Below are 14,632 nucleotides of genomic sequence, written 5' to 3'. Positions count from 1 at the left end.
TCAATCTATGGCTGCAACTTGTTGTGAGATTACTTGGTTGAAGTATCTTTTGCAAGACTTAGGCATCAAGCATTCACATCCTGTCAAGTTATATTGCGACAACCAAGCAACCCTCCACATTGCTTCCAATCCAGTTTTCCATGAACAGACAAAGTTGTTTGTACCTGATTTTGGTAAATCGGCCCTTAAATCTTTGGCTGATAAATGAAGAAAATATGGTGCTTTTATTGTTGATACTCAATAAAATTTCATATTTATGAGATTTTATTAGATATTAACTTTTGGAGAAGAAATGAGAAGGAAAGAAAATAACGGTGATACTTATTGTTTAGAATAATTAATGTCGAGATTTTATTGAGTTTGAGGGCATTGGAGACAACATTGCACAATTAAGAGCAAATTAATTCTAATGGCGCCACAAGAAGAAGGTTATTATGCTTCGATTAAGGAGTGAAGCAATATGGAACATATCTTCATTTCGGTCATTAAGACCGAAATATTCATTTAATTTAATTTCTGAAATATTCATTTAATCTAATTTTTCTTTCCTTCCTAAATATCATGTATGTAATTGTATAAATAGGAGGCATCTAGCTCATTGTAAAAGGTCCCCGACCAACACAACTCAAAATCAATACATCAAATTCTCTACAATATCAATCTTTTCATTCTTTCTCTAGCCTACTTTAATTTTTATCGCTTTCTTTACCTTCCGCAATTTATCTTTCCTGCAATTTACTCTTCAGTCTCTTTCAATTTCATGCAATTTAATTAATATGCATTTAGATTCTTGCTCTTTCACTTTTTGCACTTTACTTTCTGCAACCTATATCAAAAAAATCAAAAAGAGAAGCAACATCAGTGAAGACGCCGAAAGTCCTTGCAACTAAGGTAAGAGAACCCAGCGCACAGTCACTTGAAAGAAGTTAGATCAAGCGCAAATCTTATCAAAACCTCGCTTGGCCAATTGGCCGCGAGTTGGCACGCCTGCATATCAAGAAGGACAATTGGACTTCAAATCCCTCGGACTCTAATTTGGGCTAAGACGATTTTGAGGCAAACAAAAGTACATCGAGATTGATTGTCACATTGTACGAGAAAAGATTCAAGAAGGGATGATCAAAACAGCTCACATTTTCACAAAATCATTGAGTTCTTCATAGTTCATGACTTTACTTGGCAAGTTGGGAATCATTAACATACATTCTAACTTGAGAGGGAGTGTTAAGGAAAGTAAAGTCAAGTAAGGCATTGAATATTGTGATCAGCTTGATTCTTGCATAGTTATTCTGATTAATTAGTTTTCCATATGTATATGAATGTAAAGTAGGAAACAATTGTATAGGGCTCCAATTTAGAATATTAATTGCCTTTGGAAATTATTCTATGCTTCGACGGTGCAAATGACCCAACACTTATAAAATGATCTCAACCCTTGATATTTATAATTAATATTTTTATTAATAACCTAAGAGTGTATTTAATATAAGGATTAAATTCAGTTTACTCCCCTGAACTTTAGGCCTAAAATCAGATTGGTTCCTCTTTCTGAAAATCAATTACGTTGGTCCCTATACTCTCAAATGACATCATCCGAGTCCAAATACTCTCACATGACATCACCCGAGTCCAAAATTTGAACTTGACTCGAAATATGACGTCATGTGCTGAGTTGGAGCAGACATAAGGGCCCACTTTTCAGAATTTAAACCCTACAAGGAGGGCAAAATAGACATTTCTAATTTTTTTTCTCTTTTCTAATTTTTCTCTATATTCTCTCTCTCTCTCTCTCTCTCTCTCTCTCTCTCTCTCTCTCTCTCTCTCTCTCTCTCTCTCTCTCTCTCTCTCTCTCTCTCTCTCTTCCTCCTCCCCCTCATCGAGCTCAAAGGCAGCCAAATCGTTCTCCACAACTCTCCTCTCGTCCTCTACTCCACTCTTCCTCTCCTCAACCCCTCTCCTCCCCTTTATTCCGACCACTGCTTCAAAACCCTAAACCCCCAAATCGTCTCTACCAATCTTGCTCCTCCACACCTTCTGCAGCCCCAATTGCCTCTTTGCCACCTAATCCTCCGCCGAATCCCAAGGCCTTATTCCCTCTCACTGACAATCGCCACCTATCTTTCTTCAATCACAGCCACCACAAACACTGTTACGCTTCTCTCTCTTCCCCGTCCGAGTCGGGTTAGTCTGATCAGAGAATTGGGTTCTCAGGTTTTCGGCTAGTGCTAGAGATTGTTCTCCATACGATGGGAGATGTCGTTGGTGGTGGTATCACTGTCGGGGATGATGATGATGGTTGGTGGCAGAAGAGTGTTTGGGTTTCCCCAGATCGTCCTTTGTTTTCGCAGATTGGTTTTGGTGACTGGAGTGGTGGTCCTAGTTTCGGAGGCAGGTTTTATGGTGAGCGCGACGACCAAAGTGGCAGTAGAGGTGGCGACCAAGCAAGCGGTGGCGGTGGCATTCATGGTGGCGACGCTAGTAGATTTGGCGATGGGGGTGAGGCTAAGACTCCTTCTAGGCTAAGACTCCTTCTAGGCTCAGTGGAGCTTCGGCCTTGAGAGAGAGAGAGAGAGAGAGAGAGAGAGAGAGAGAGAGAGAGAGAGAGAGAGAGAGAGAGAGAGAGAGAGAGTTAAAACAAAAAATTAGAAATATCTATTTTGCCCTCACTATAGGGTTTAAATTCTGAAAAGTGGGCCCCTATGTTGGCTCCAACTCAACACATGATGTCATGTTTCGAGTCAAGTTCAAATTTTAGACTCGGGTGATGTCATTTGAGAGTATAAGGACCAACGTAATCGATTTTCAGAAAGATGGACCAATCTGATTTTAGGCCTAAAGTTAAGGGAAGTAAACTGAATTTAATCCTTAATATAATCTAACCATCCATTTATGTCGGTGCAATTGCCTTATGTATTGTATAAATTGTCAGTGTCTCTATCCAATGAATATACAAGAATTTCACCAAATTCTTTCAGACGGGATTAAGTGAAAGTAAATGAAGGCAATTTTCATCACTCAAATACACATGTCAGGTAAACTATTTCATGGTGACCGGCAATTAATGTATCTGCTCAAATGTGAGAGAAACTTGGGGAGAATAAGAGGGTGCTAAAAGAATATGAGGTGCACAAAACTACTAATACTAGGGTTATAGATAAGATAAGTTGACTCGTAAAAGTTAATGTGAAGCCATTAGGTCAAATACATTAGCCTATTGATGAACAAGAACTCGCAGGATTTATGGAAAAAGTTGAGGTTAATAGTGGAGTTCGATATTGCTCAATTGACATGATGATGGCCGGGGTAGTCAACCTCAATATTGCTATTGCAATTAAGGTGGATTTAAATGGAAAAGGAGATTAATCATGTGGGACTCTAAACTGAGAAAGTCACAATGTTTAGAAAAATTGGGACCTTTCGGTTTGGGAGTTTCGGGGTTGTCATAGGAAGCCACACTACTATATGTAATTATGTATATCTCTTTACGACCCTAAGAATATTCAATTCTAAATTTGTAGACTACTTTGAATTTAGGATGAACTTTTTCCTTGCTCGTGCATAAATATATACCCCTCTTAATTTTATAGTCAAGACAATAGAGAAGTGATGAGGAAATTGGTTCATTTATTTTGTAACTTATAAAAACCAGCCCCTATTTTCCAGTCAAAGAATCTAATGATCCTTTCTCGTGCCAAATATAAAAGTGGCCGGTTTTTATAAGCAAATCAATTTCACGCCGACTACCCTTTTCACAATTTCAAGGTGCTCATATATATATATATATATATATATATATATATATATATATTGTGTACTTAAATGGCGTTCCAATTTTTTTACGAGTAGTAAGAACGATCACTACAAAGCTTTCTCATCATGCTTTAGGAGAAACAAAGTTTGTGACGGATGGTTTTGCTTCGCTTGTTCGTTTTTCTTTTTATCAAAGGCGTTATTGGCTTTGTCGCCACACACGTCCACGAACTAATGTGATCCTCCACCATAGAGGTAGATAACAAGTTATTTGCAGCAGTAAACTAGAAGAAATGAATTGAAGTCGTCTGTTGGTCGATATATCATATGGTGCAAATAATATGGATTGTTCTCGACTCTGTAATTCATGTTTGTGCTTTTAAACTGTGCATATATATGGCATTAGGTCAACCTACATCCACTAATTGATTCAATTAAGTCAACACTAGCATGAACTTGGACATGTCTCTTTTTCAATATATATGAAAAGGCCATGCACTCACTCCTAATACTACTTTTGGGGTTTTGGATGGACAGAAATGGAGTTTGGACCAACATAGGAAAAAAGGAGAGAGCTGGATTCAAAGCACCAATCTATTTTCAAAATCTACTGTTAGGTCGGCAAGCACTACCGGACATGAATTAAGTAGGGCTCTTCATTGTCCATCCCGGCCCCCCTTTTATTGGAGAGGAGAAGCAATTTCTTCGATGCTTTCCAGTTTCCACTCACTTAACTTCTCTAACAACATCTTTTAATCAATTGTGGAATCGACCATTCCTATTCGATCATCAGATACATTTATTAAGAAGCCAAAAACTGATGTATATTGTGTAACTAGCTGCCCAAGTAAAGCAAAATATATGTTGGCCATCAGCACATTGCACATGTATAGGCATGAACGCTTCTACTGCCTACTGCCGAAGAGGAGTGACAGTTTAGTTATTTGTAATAACTAATATCGTGAAATTTACAAATCTAAATCTCATTAACATTATGAAATGGGTGGAGTAAAAAAAAAAAAACCATCAATGCTTCTACTTCATGATCATAGTAACTCAACTCAACATGTCCAAAGTTGCGTGCGTGTGTGTATGTATCCCTATGCAAATGAAATGCAAACCCAATGAGATTATGGCACTAGTTACAAAGTTCAAATTCCCTCCCCCACAACATTATAAGCAAATAGGTTAATTTTACAATAAAAAGCAAAACCCACTCGGGGAGGTTTTCTCTCATTCATATTGAGAGTCGGTGGTGTTTTTTCCCGCTCATGGGCGATTTTGCCCCGAGCTCGTCTCCAATTTGAGGTTGTTTACCTCTATTTTGCCCTTCCTGTTTTTCCCTTTCTGTTTGGTGTTTCCCTTTTTGGTTTGAATTCTAGTGTGTTCCTCTTCCCCCAAAACTCCTTTTCCCAGTTCTATCCTTCGTCATCTCAAACCACTTGTTGGCCTTGTTTGTTGCCGACTCGGCCGACTCTTAACATTTTCCTTCTGCCATTGATTGTCGTTTGCCCACTAGTGCACAAAAATTCGTTTCAGTGGTGCAACAAGGGATTGAACACCCTTTTGGGTACCTGTCCGGCTGTCTCTTCAATCCCTTTGTGGACCTCCCACTCCGAGTTCTCTCGATCTCTTGCCAAATCATGATGCTATTGGCAACTTTCTTCACGGCGGCGCCGATGATGCTTCTACGTTCTTCTCACTATTGTTGGGTTGTTGCTTGGGTGGCCTAAGTTGTGGGCTCACCTACATGCCTGCTTAGTTTGATTTCTCCTTTGCTTCGTTGGGCCTTTATAGCCTTGGTTTTGTTTCTGTCTGTATTTGGTGTCCCAGTTAGGTCCTCCTGTGTACTTTTCATAGTCTCTCTCTTCTTGGAAACAAAAACAAAAAAACCTAGGACAAGCATTCTCATGTAAAAGCTAATTCACACTCTTGACAATGATGACGACAGGTACATAGAGAAAGTGCTCCATCCTTGAAGCCATAACCCAGTTTTATCCCAACTTCTACCAAAAGAAATCTCTTCATCGACAACATGGCATTGGACATTTGGACTTGCATTCGATCATCTGTCCGATATGTGGTAGCAACGCAGTGCATTATAGTTCATCATATTCAATATTTGCTGGTTAAACGACCATTTGTTTTCACTAAATAGGGTCTCTTAGTTTGCCATTAGGCTTGCAAAGACTTGTTCTATTCAGTGCATCTCACCAGTTTCCTTCCTCAAAACTTGTAGCCGTTCCTCCAGTATAACTATTACACCAATTACCATAAAAGCTACAAACATCCAACAAACAACACTTCTTCCCACGTCCCAGCTCCCAACAGTCTGATGCCAAGTATAGCTTTCATGCCTGCCAGTCTTGACTTCATTCAAATACTGACAAGTTCCACTTTCCGTGAGAATTTCGGACGAAGCCTTCTTAAGGGTATGCATCATATATTCCTATTCTTCGGTGTAATGTCTCTCGTACTTTGTAATGAAACAGGCTGCTCTCTTATCTGAGATAAGAGGATCGAGACCTGCTCAGTTGCTATATCTAGCCTCTCCCTAGACTTTGAAGATTCTGTTACCAGAGTTGAGACCATACTTTGTAACAGCTGTATTCTTTCTGCATGATCACTTGGAAAACTATGAAGGAGTTTTGCAGAAGGCATGCTGATCCGACGCCAACGGACAGGAAGATATCTATCCGGAATCTGAAAGCAATTTCCCGTTGAGAGAACTCGAAGTGCATGCCGACAAAGGGTCCCTGAGAACTCAAAATGATGGCAACCGCAACTTATGATGCCTTCCCGAGGAACCCAATACACTTTTCGGCCTCCATCACCTTTTGTGTGATGTCGAACAAGAAAACCATCATCCATTTGGAAAGATGCATAGTGAGCAGCCAAAACAAGTTGTTCTTGAAGCTTAGAGAATGCATAAGGAGTAAGAACTGAGGCAGCATGGGATTCCATCGGTGCTCCTGTTTTCAGGCATATGTTTTGGAGATTCTGTTGCATTGTTTGTTGTTCTCCAGCTTGATCTTTAAAATCCACAGCAACAGCCACCTGCTCATGCAAATCACACTAATTAATATTAGACAGAAGCTTTTCCACCAAAGAATGGAAATGCCTCGCGCTCTACATCATGAGAAATGCAGAAGCTAAGATAAAATTAGTGGACTTATGAACTTGAGAGCTCCTCTTCAGAGAAAGATGTGGCCGTACAAAGTTGCTACTTTTATGATGTATATACTAAATGCACACTAACCAACAACATATATGAGATAAGTTTCATAGTCCAGGTTCCAACAAGATAGGCTATCCACAAGTAGAATATATATATACATATATATTTATATCTTTTCAAAATAAAAAATATAAGAAAAACTACCTTCAAGGAAATTTAGTTCAAAGGTATGGACAGTCACTGTGGTTTGGAGTGATATACAACGTTGGAGAAATGTGCTACTTGAGGTTGTTGCTGATTTTTTTTTTCTTTCTTTTTTGTTTAACTTGTATTAAAAAGGAAAAAAGTATAAACACTAATGTACCGTTGGTCCACAAAAGAACCAACCATTAACCAGCAAAATTATAGAAACGAGAAGTTACAAAGAGGGAATTGAAAGAAACATACAAATACAATACTTGCCTCTAAATTAAGTTGGATGGGGACATTCAAATTCTCTCTTCCTTATTCCACCCCCCTATGATAGTTTCATTTCTGTAGATACTCAATCAAATCTAAGAGTGTTTAGTCATCCAACTGGATCAGACAAATAGACAGTTTCAAAGTGTGTAGATTTTCATGACAAGCCATCTGTTTGTTGATACAGTAGATGACTATAGTAACTCCAAACTTACTAATTATGTTCTTTTTTTTCTTTTTCTTTAGTGGAGATGATTTCAAATAGTGATTTGCAAAATGAATGGGTAGCACTACAGTGTGGGAAGGAAAAAATCAGAAAGAACTTGGATGGTCGGATATTGTTCCATCACTTCCATGTATCACCCAAGCATGGACTCTCAGGAAAAATTCAATTCAAATCAATGTCCATTTATGGTCCCTCATACTTGGTAGCTGTCCTTTAAAGATTTAAATTAGCTGACAATTTGGCCGTTTCATTGGCTGGTTCACCAAGCAAGCTTAAATATTTTGCATTTTCAGAATAAAAAAGTAGATATCCCATTGACCACAAGAAGTTATTGCAGCTCTACACTTCTCCTTCACTGTTACTGCTTTTGTTTAACTTACAAATTGTGCCTCTGTTTGTGTGTGTGTGTGTGTGTGTGTGTGTGTGGTGAGGGTGCGGGTGCGGGTGCGGGCTTGGGTTTTCCACATAGGGCAATACACATTGATATCCATGTTATTACATGCTGCAAAACATGAGATTTTCAAAAACCAAAAGAGGTTGCATAGAGAGTATAAGCTATATTATAATCTTTAAATGGTATATAAGAGTGTTTTGAAAGCAAGTGGAAAACAGAAATTAATCTCACTTGGTTGTACTTGGTTGTAGATAGAAAGAGAGGACAACATACTTGTTCAATGAAGTGTGCCAGCCGAGTTTGTGCACTCAAAAATCGTTGGATGAATGCATTAATTGACTTCGACTGACCAATTGTAGCCATTCCTGCAAAGAAATGGCTTCTCAAGAATGGCAGAGCCCAAAGTGAGCGTAGGCCATACAAGTTGACTATGTGCCTGTTTGAGTGAAGCCCAAAAGAATTTACCAAGTCCCTCCACCCTAGTTCGAAATCCTCTATGGACTCCAAATTGTAAATGCGATAAAACTCACTCTTCCACTCATTGTAACGTTCACCCAAAACAGCATTGAACCAGGAAGGAAACTTCGCAACTATCATCCATACACATAGTGCGTGTTTAGTTGTTGGCATCTCTCCACTTATTGCTTCTTTCAGAAATAAATTTTGATCAGTTAATATGGTCCGTGGTGCCTTCCCATACATGAACCCCAGGAATGCCTTCAATAGATTTCAATACAAAACAGAAGACCACAGTAAATCTGGGAACAATAGAATTATTCATGAAGATATACATGCTGCATGTGCTAGATACCAACAGTAAAAGAAGATTCCAACCATATAAATATTATTTCAAACTCGCTAACTGGAAAATACCCTATACAGACATTGAAAACATAAGAGGGTATGATCTGCATTTACTAAGCGGTAAGAAAAAGTTCCCAATTCATATGAATTGGACTACATAAATCTGATACACAACCTGCTCCCTAGTACTCTAACAGTTGTAATATGAAATTTCAAGAAATTACTCAATCCAAGGGAAAAAAAATGGAAAAAAAAATAAGAAAAAGAAAAGAGAAGAGTCCATTTCAAATTTTGAATCACAATCACTCGGCCAAAATCCTTTGTGCATGGTCAAAACCTGATTGGCCAATCCTTAAGAGACTACCTGCCAATTTAAAGTTATCTAACCCCCCATCCTAATCAGAATATTCTACATTCTGACATGCTCCCCTATCAAAATTAACTGATTAGTCCAAGTTAAACTTAACTACTTTAAATACCATATGTGCAATATAAGGTGATGGAATAGATGATTGAAGCAAAATAACACACATACACACACTTGCAATATAAGGTGATGCGATAGATTGAAGCAAAATAACACACACACACACATGTGTGTGTGTATATATATATTGTGACTCACCTTCAATGCCCATGAAAATGACCTTACACTTTCCTCTCGTAGAAGCACACAGCCAAAGAAGCAAGGCATACCATAATTATTTATTCCAACCCATATCCCAAGTGGCATGTCAAACGCAGTTAAGCGATGAGTGGTATCAAACACTACTGCATCTCCAAATATCTCATATGACTGTACTGAGGATGCATATGACCATGCAATATTCTCTAATCTGTTCTTTGAGTCAATTGTGTACTCAAATTTGAAGTTCGGATCTTTCTCCTTGATGTTTCTGCACATTCTTAATAAGTCAATGCTTTCCTCTTCCGGATCTAATTTCCTAAATGACTGGAGCAAATTTCTCACATCCTTTTCAGTAAAGGGTAAATAACCTGGTTCAACACACTTCTCAAGCTCCATGAGCCTCATCATTTGCTGTACTGAAATTCCTGTCTTGGCAAACATAAGGATCCGGCTCTTATCAGACTCGGATATAGTTCGGTATGCAGGAAGGAAACGAACTTGGTTTGGTTCCAAAAGTTCATGATTATGGTGGTTCGCAAAACCCGTGACACGCCATTCTGATGCACCCAATTCTGTTGTCTTGCTTATCCGCATGTATGCTTGACATCCACACCGGGAGGATTTTCTATTTCTTTGAGGCTTACTTTCGTTGGAGGTTTTACTCGGAGTGTTTCCAGCACGGTGGCAGACAAAGTAGCGTCTTGTAAGTCCCTTGCCCACCCCATCTTTTCCCTCCGTACGGTGTCGCCGGATTGAGAATCCACATTGCTTTGCAAATTCACTGTAGTACTCATAAGCTGCATCGTGAGTAGCAAACCTTTTTCCAATATACGGAATCACATCGTTTGTGGTCTCTAGAGAAAGCCTAGTTTCATCAAGTGATTCCTCACTGCTGCTGGTATCATCCAAAGAGAAAGATCGTTGGTCTGAGGGATCATCATAAACCACTAACATTACTCCAGCCTCTTCAGACATTATACTCCCATTTTTGTGCTTAACATGACTCTATGAGCTGCATCTGATATTGTAAGCAAAACACGTATTAATGACTGAATACACGGAGCAGAAATATGGATACATTTTAAACCATGAAAACTTAGTAAACAGGCCATTTTGACATAATATACAGAAACTTATTAAACTGACCTTCAACACACAAATAAAAAGCAAAGAAGAAAGAACCACTACAAGAAAAATGGTCTTTTACAGCCCACAATGTGCGCCCTAAATGTACATTTACAGTGTACAAAAATGCACTGTAAAAGCCCGCGCCGTAAAAGAGGTATGTCCTCGCGCAAAAATGCTCTGTAAATAAGCAACTTACATGGCGTAAAAATAATTCCACATATTTCATTCACGTCATTTATGACACATCTTGCACACCGTAAAAGACGTCACATTTAAGGGGTACAATGTGCGCCGTAAAAGAGTAACTTAATTTCTATTTAAGCCATACAGTGCATGCCATAATTGAGGGTTTTTTTATAAAAAAAAAATTTTTTAAATAAAATAAAATAAACATAAAGAAGATAAAGAATCCATTTTTTCCAATGTCACATTCATATTACACTCGTAGTATGTATAACAAATTACTAAATGTAAACGAAACATCTCATTAACCTTTTCATCCTTTGCCAATGCCATTACATTATTCAACTCTTCAACAAGACAAGGTGTACCAATGGTGAACAAGTAAATTAGGTTCCCTACTGTTTTCCACAACAAAAATGATCAAGATACTGATACCAAGAATAAAAACCAAGGCCATACAACAGAAATCCATTGTCAAGCTTGGAAATGAGTAACCGAAATGTAGTGCAAGTTTAGATTTACCCTTCTTCAATCATGTGGACTTATTGAAGCAAATAGTCAATCACTGCTCTCCCATTGTCAACAACCTGAAGAATTTCAAACTGAGAGTTTGTAAATAGCAAAACATCTAATTAATGTCAGATTGGAAACGACTAAGTACTGGATTATCCCAAGATCTGAAATTTGGACATCAATATAAGTCTGATCCCACATAGACAAAAGGTAAAGCAGCTAGCATGCTAAAAATAAAAATGACAATTAGGCAAATTCCTTTCTTCTGCTGGACCTAAACTTCAATTGTTTTCTCTGCTTTAGCAGACTAATAATTCAAAAAAGAAAAAACAGGAGGCTAATTACTTCCATTTAAACAACAAGTATACCTTCTTCTTCTGATGGAAATCCAATTGCCAAATTCTCAGTAAGCCACTTTCTCATCCGATATTCCTGAATGTGCAACACCTAACAGAGTGCAATGACAAGCAAGTTCCCCACGTCAGCACATATCGGAGCGATCAAATCCAAGAACAGAAGACCAACACTGAAACTGAGAGAAACAAGAGAGAGAGAGAGAGAGAGCTAAGGAAGTGCGTGTTACCGAAACTGAGAGAGAACGGCTTCAAAAGCTCCAATACTGAAGACCAAGTTTCAAGGCTTCAAGGGACAAAAATCCGATAGATGATATTACAAATCTTTCAATGACATACCAGAAAAGCCTATAACTAAATCAGTGAGTCACTTACTTCCATACTAGGCCATTTCTGAGCATCAAAGAACAGAAAGCAATAGCCAAATCCAGACCAAACAATTTGAGCTTCTTAGGTTCAAATTCGTCCCTGCAACATGAATTTCAATTTCCGATAAAAGATGAACCAAATTTGGAACATCATAACCCTAAACCATAATGTACCGATACAACGTTAAATGTAGAAAATAAGATGATATGAAACACAGAGAAATGAAGAAAAAAGCACAACACCTCGCGAAGATGCTCTTGTCCTCAGACACCGTTCATTCTAGTTATATGTTTCAAATCATGGAGGGATTGGAGAATTCGGTGCCAGACCAAGGTACACACCGTTTAGCGAAATTGACGGAGGGATTCTGTCTCACCCAAATTCAAAACCCAGAGTAGAAGAAAAGTTTCATCTGCAAACCAAGTTTTGGTTTTCCACTTAATCAACCTGGGGTAGTTTGGTGAGGACGATGACCAATACTATCTAAGTTTTTTATTATTTTTTGTTTTCTATATTTTACTTAGTTCAGGGAGAAAAAAAAGGAAAAAAAAAGAAAATGAATTAAAAATCCTTTGGTAAGTTTATTATTGGGTCCTACGTCTTTGACAGTATAGCATTAAAATAGGCTAAAATTAGTCTACTGAGACTTTCTCTAACCAAAGGTTTAAAGGGCCAAATTACTAAAATTTGTTTATGTCCAACCCAAATTGTTAAAGGTTAAACGGCTATTTTTGAGAGTTAGGCCGTGTTTGTTTCATGGGACTGGACTGGCTTGGAGTAGCTTATATAAGAAAATTAGTTGTATCCCACGTTTGGCACACACTAGGACTCAATTAAATGAGATAAGAGAGTCCCCGCGTCAGGCTCCCGACCTTCTTACATAAACCCCCCAAAACTCATCGGACTGTGGAAGCAAGGGCTTCAACAACGCTCGTGGGTCTCTCGATCTATTTCACGCGCTTCAGCCTCGTCTCTCCCTCTCGTTCGCGCTTCAACCTCGTCTCTCCCTCTCGTTCGCGCTTCAACCTCGTCTCTCCACTATCGATCGCGCTTCATCCTCCTTCAACTTCCAGGTTCAATTTCGTTTCTTTCTCATGCTCCTTTTGCTTTGATTCTGATTCCCTCTTCCCTTCGACCCCGTCTAGCTTCTTCTTCTCCTGTATCTAATGTGATTTGTTAAATTAAAGACTATGGATTGATTTTCTATTAACAATTGTTTATGGGTTGTAACAATTGGTGTCTGGGTAGCTTGGATTTGCTAAGAATTGATAAATTTCAAGACTGGGTTTTTCCTTTTTTTCGTTTAACAACGTCTGTGTTTGCTTTCTTCTTCTTTGGTTGGTTGTTTTCCTTGATTTTGGATGTTCATCAATTCTAGGTTTTTTTTTTCTTTGAACAATGTCTGTGTTTTTATCTTCTTCTTTGGTTGGTTGTGTTCTTTGATTTTGGAAGTTGATCAATTCTGGATTTTTTTTTCTTTGAACAACGTCTGTGTTTTTATCTTCTTCTTTGGTTGGTTGTTTTCATTGATTTTGAATGTTACTGTGAAATCTTAGATATGGATCGAAGGCAAATTATGTTGCTCTTATTGGTGGAGTTGTGGCACCTAGAGACAATGTGTGCTTGTACTATGCTTGTGCTACTGATGTTTAATTTGAGACGAAGACGTGCTGAAAGACATGCTCTAAATAATCGTTCATTCGTTAGACGTGAGACTCGTTTGAGTTATCTAGATAGTATTATAGGCAATAGTGACACCGAATGCGTACACGAATTAAGAATGGATAGAAGGACTTTTGGCCTTTTGTGTGAACTGCTTCGCTCAGATGGAAATATAAAGAGTGATGGTTTGGTGTCTGTGGAAGAGCAAGTATGTATGTTTTTACATATACTTTCACATCATGTGAAGAATCGTACTATTAGAGGTAGATTTTTTCGATCCGGAGAGACTATTAGTAGGTATTTCCATTCTATACTACAAGGTGTTTTACGATTGCAAGGTAGTTTGTTGAGGGTACCTGATCCGGTACTTGCTGACTGCACAGATCGTAGATGGAAGTGTTTTAAGGTTAGTTTTTTGTAGAGACTGCAGTTTATTTGCATTGTTTCAGATTGTTAGCATGTTCATCTATATGTGCAGTTTATAAACTTCATGAATATACATATTTTATTAATAGAATTGCTTGGGGGCACTAGATGGAACTTACATTAGAGTGCGTGTACCTACAATTGACAAGCCAAGATACCGCACAAGAAAGGGTGAAGTCGCTACAAATGTGTTAGCTGCTTGTTCTCGTGATATGCAGTTCATATTTGTCTTACCGGGTTGGGAGGGATCTGCATCGGACTCTAGAGTTCTTCACGATGCAGGGACTAGGCCGAATGGGTTAAGAGTTCCCACTGGTGAGGTTATTGGATAAACACTGCACATTCAATTACTGCAGTTTTGGTTCATTTCACACACTAATAGGAATTTATATTTTGGCTATTAGGTTATTATTACCTTGTCGATGGTGGTTACACAAATGGTGAGGGATTTCTTGCACCATATAGAGGAACAAGGTATCATTTGTCGGAATGGGATGAAAGAAATATGCCTACTGATCATGTGGAATATTTTAACATGAAGCATTCCAAGGCAAGAAAT

The 14,632-nt window shown here is 38.4% G+C and overlaps 1 protein-coding gene across 4 annotated transcripts; it reads right to left on the bottom strand.

Annotated features, from left to right (window-relative positions):
* Positions 1-4,855: 4,855 nt before the first annotated feature.
* LOC112176391 (protein FAR1-RELATED SEQUENCE 11) lies at positions 4,856-12,465 on the bottom strand. Of its 4 annotated transcripts, none has more exons than XM_040510765.1 (8): positions 12,228-12,465; positions 11,992-12,084; positions 11,847-11,902; positions 11,632-11,710; positions 11,273-11,352; positions 9,437-10,457; positions 8,281-8,724; positions 4,856-6,807 (listed from the first exon to the last, which is right to left on the bottom strand). In XM_040510765.1, exons 6-8 carry the CDS (start codon positions 10,412-10,414, stop codon positions 6,190-6,192), a joined length of 2,040 nt encoding a protein of 679 aa, XP_040366699.1. In that variant the 5' UTR covers positions 10,415-10,457; positions 11,273-11,352; positions 11,632-11,710; positions 11,847-11,902; positions 11,992-12,084; positions 12,228-12,465; the 3' UTR covers positions 4,856-6,189. The 4 variants fall into 4 exon arrangements, with proteins under 4 accessions (XP_040366699.1, XP_040366698.1, XP_024170066.1 ...); XM_040510764.1 differs by having other exon boundaries at positions 11,273-11,337; XM_024314298.2 differs by lacking the exon at positions 11,273-11,352.
* Between the last annotated feature and the right edge of the window lie 2,167 nt (positions 12,466-14,632).

The sequence above is a fragment of the Rosa chinensis genome, chromosome 7, assembly GCF_002994745.2.
Source record: "Rosa chinensis cultivar Old Blush chromosome 7, RchiOBHm-V2, whole genome shotgun sequence".
NCBI lineage: Eukaryota > Viridiplantae > Streptophyta > Magnoliopsida > Rosales > Rosaceae > Rosa > Rosa chinensis.
Note: the sequence above shows the minus strand (reverse complement) of the source record. Positions and strands in the feature narration are given on the sequence as shown.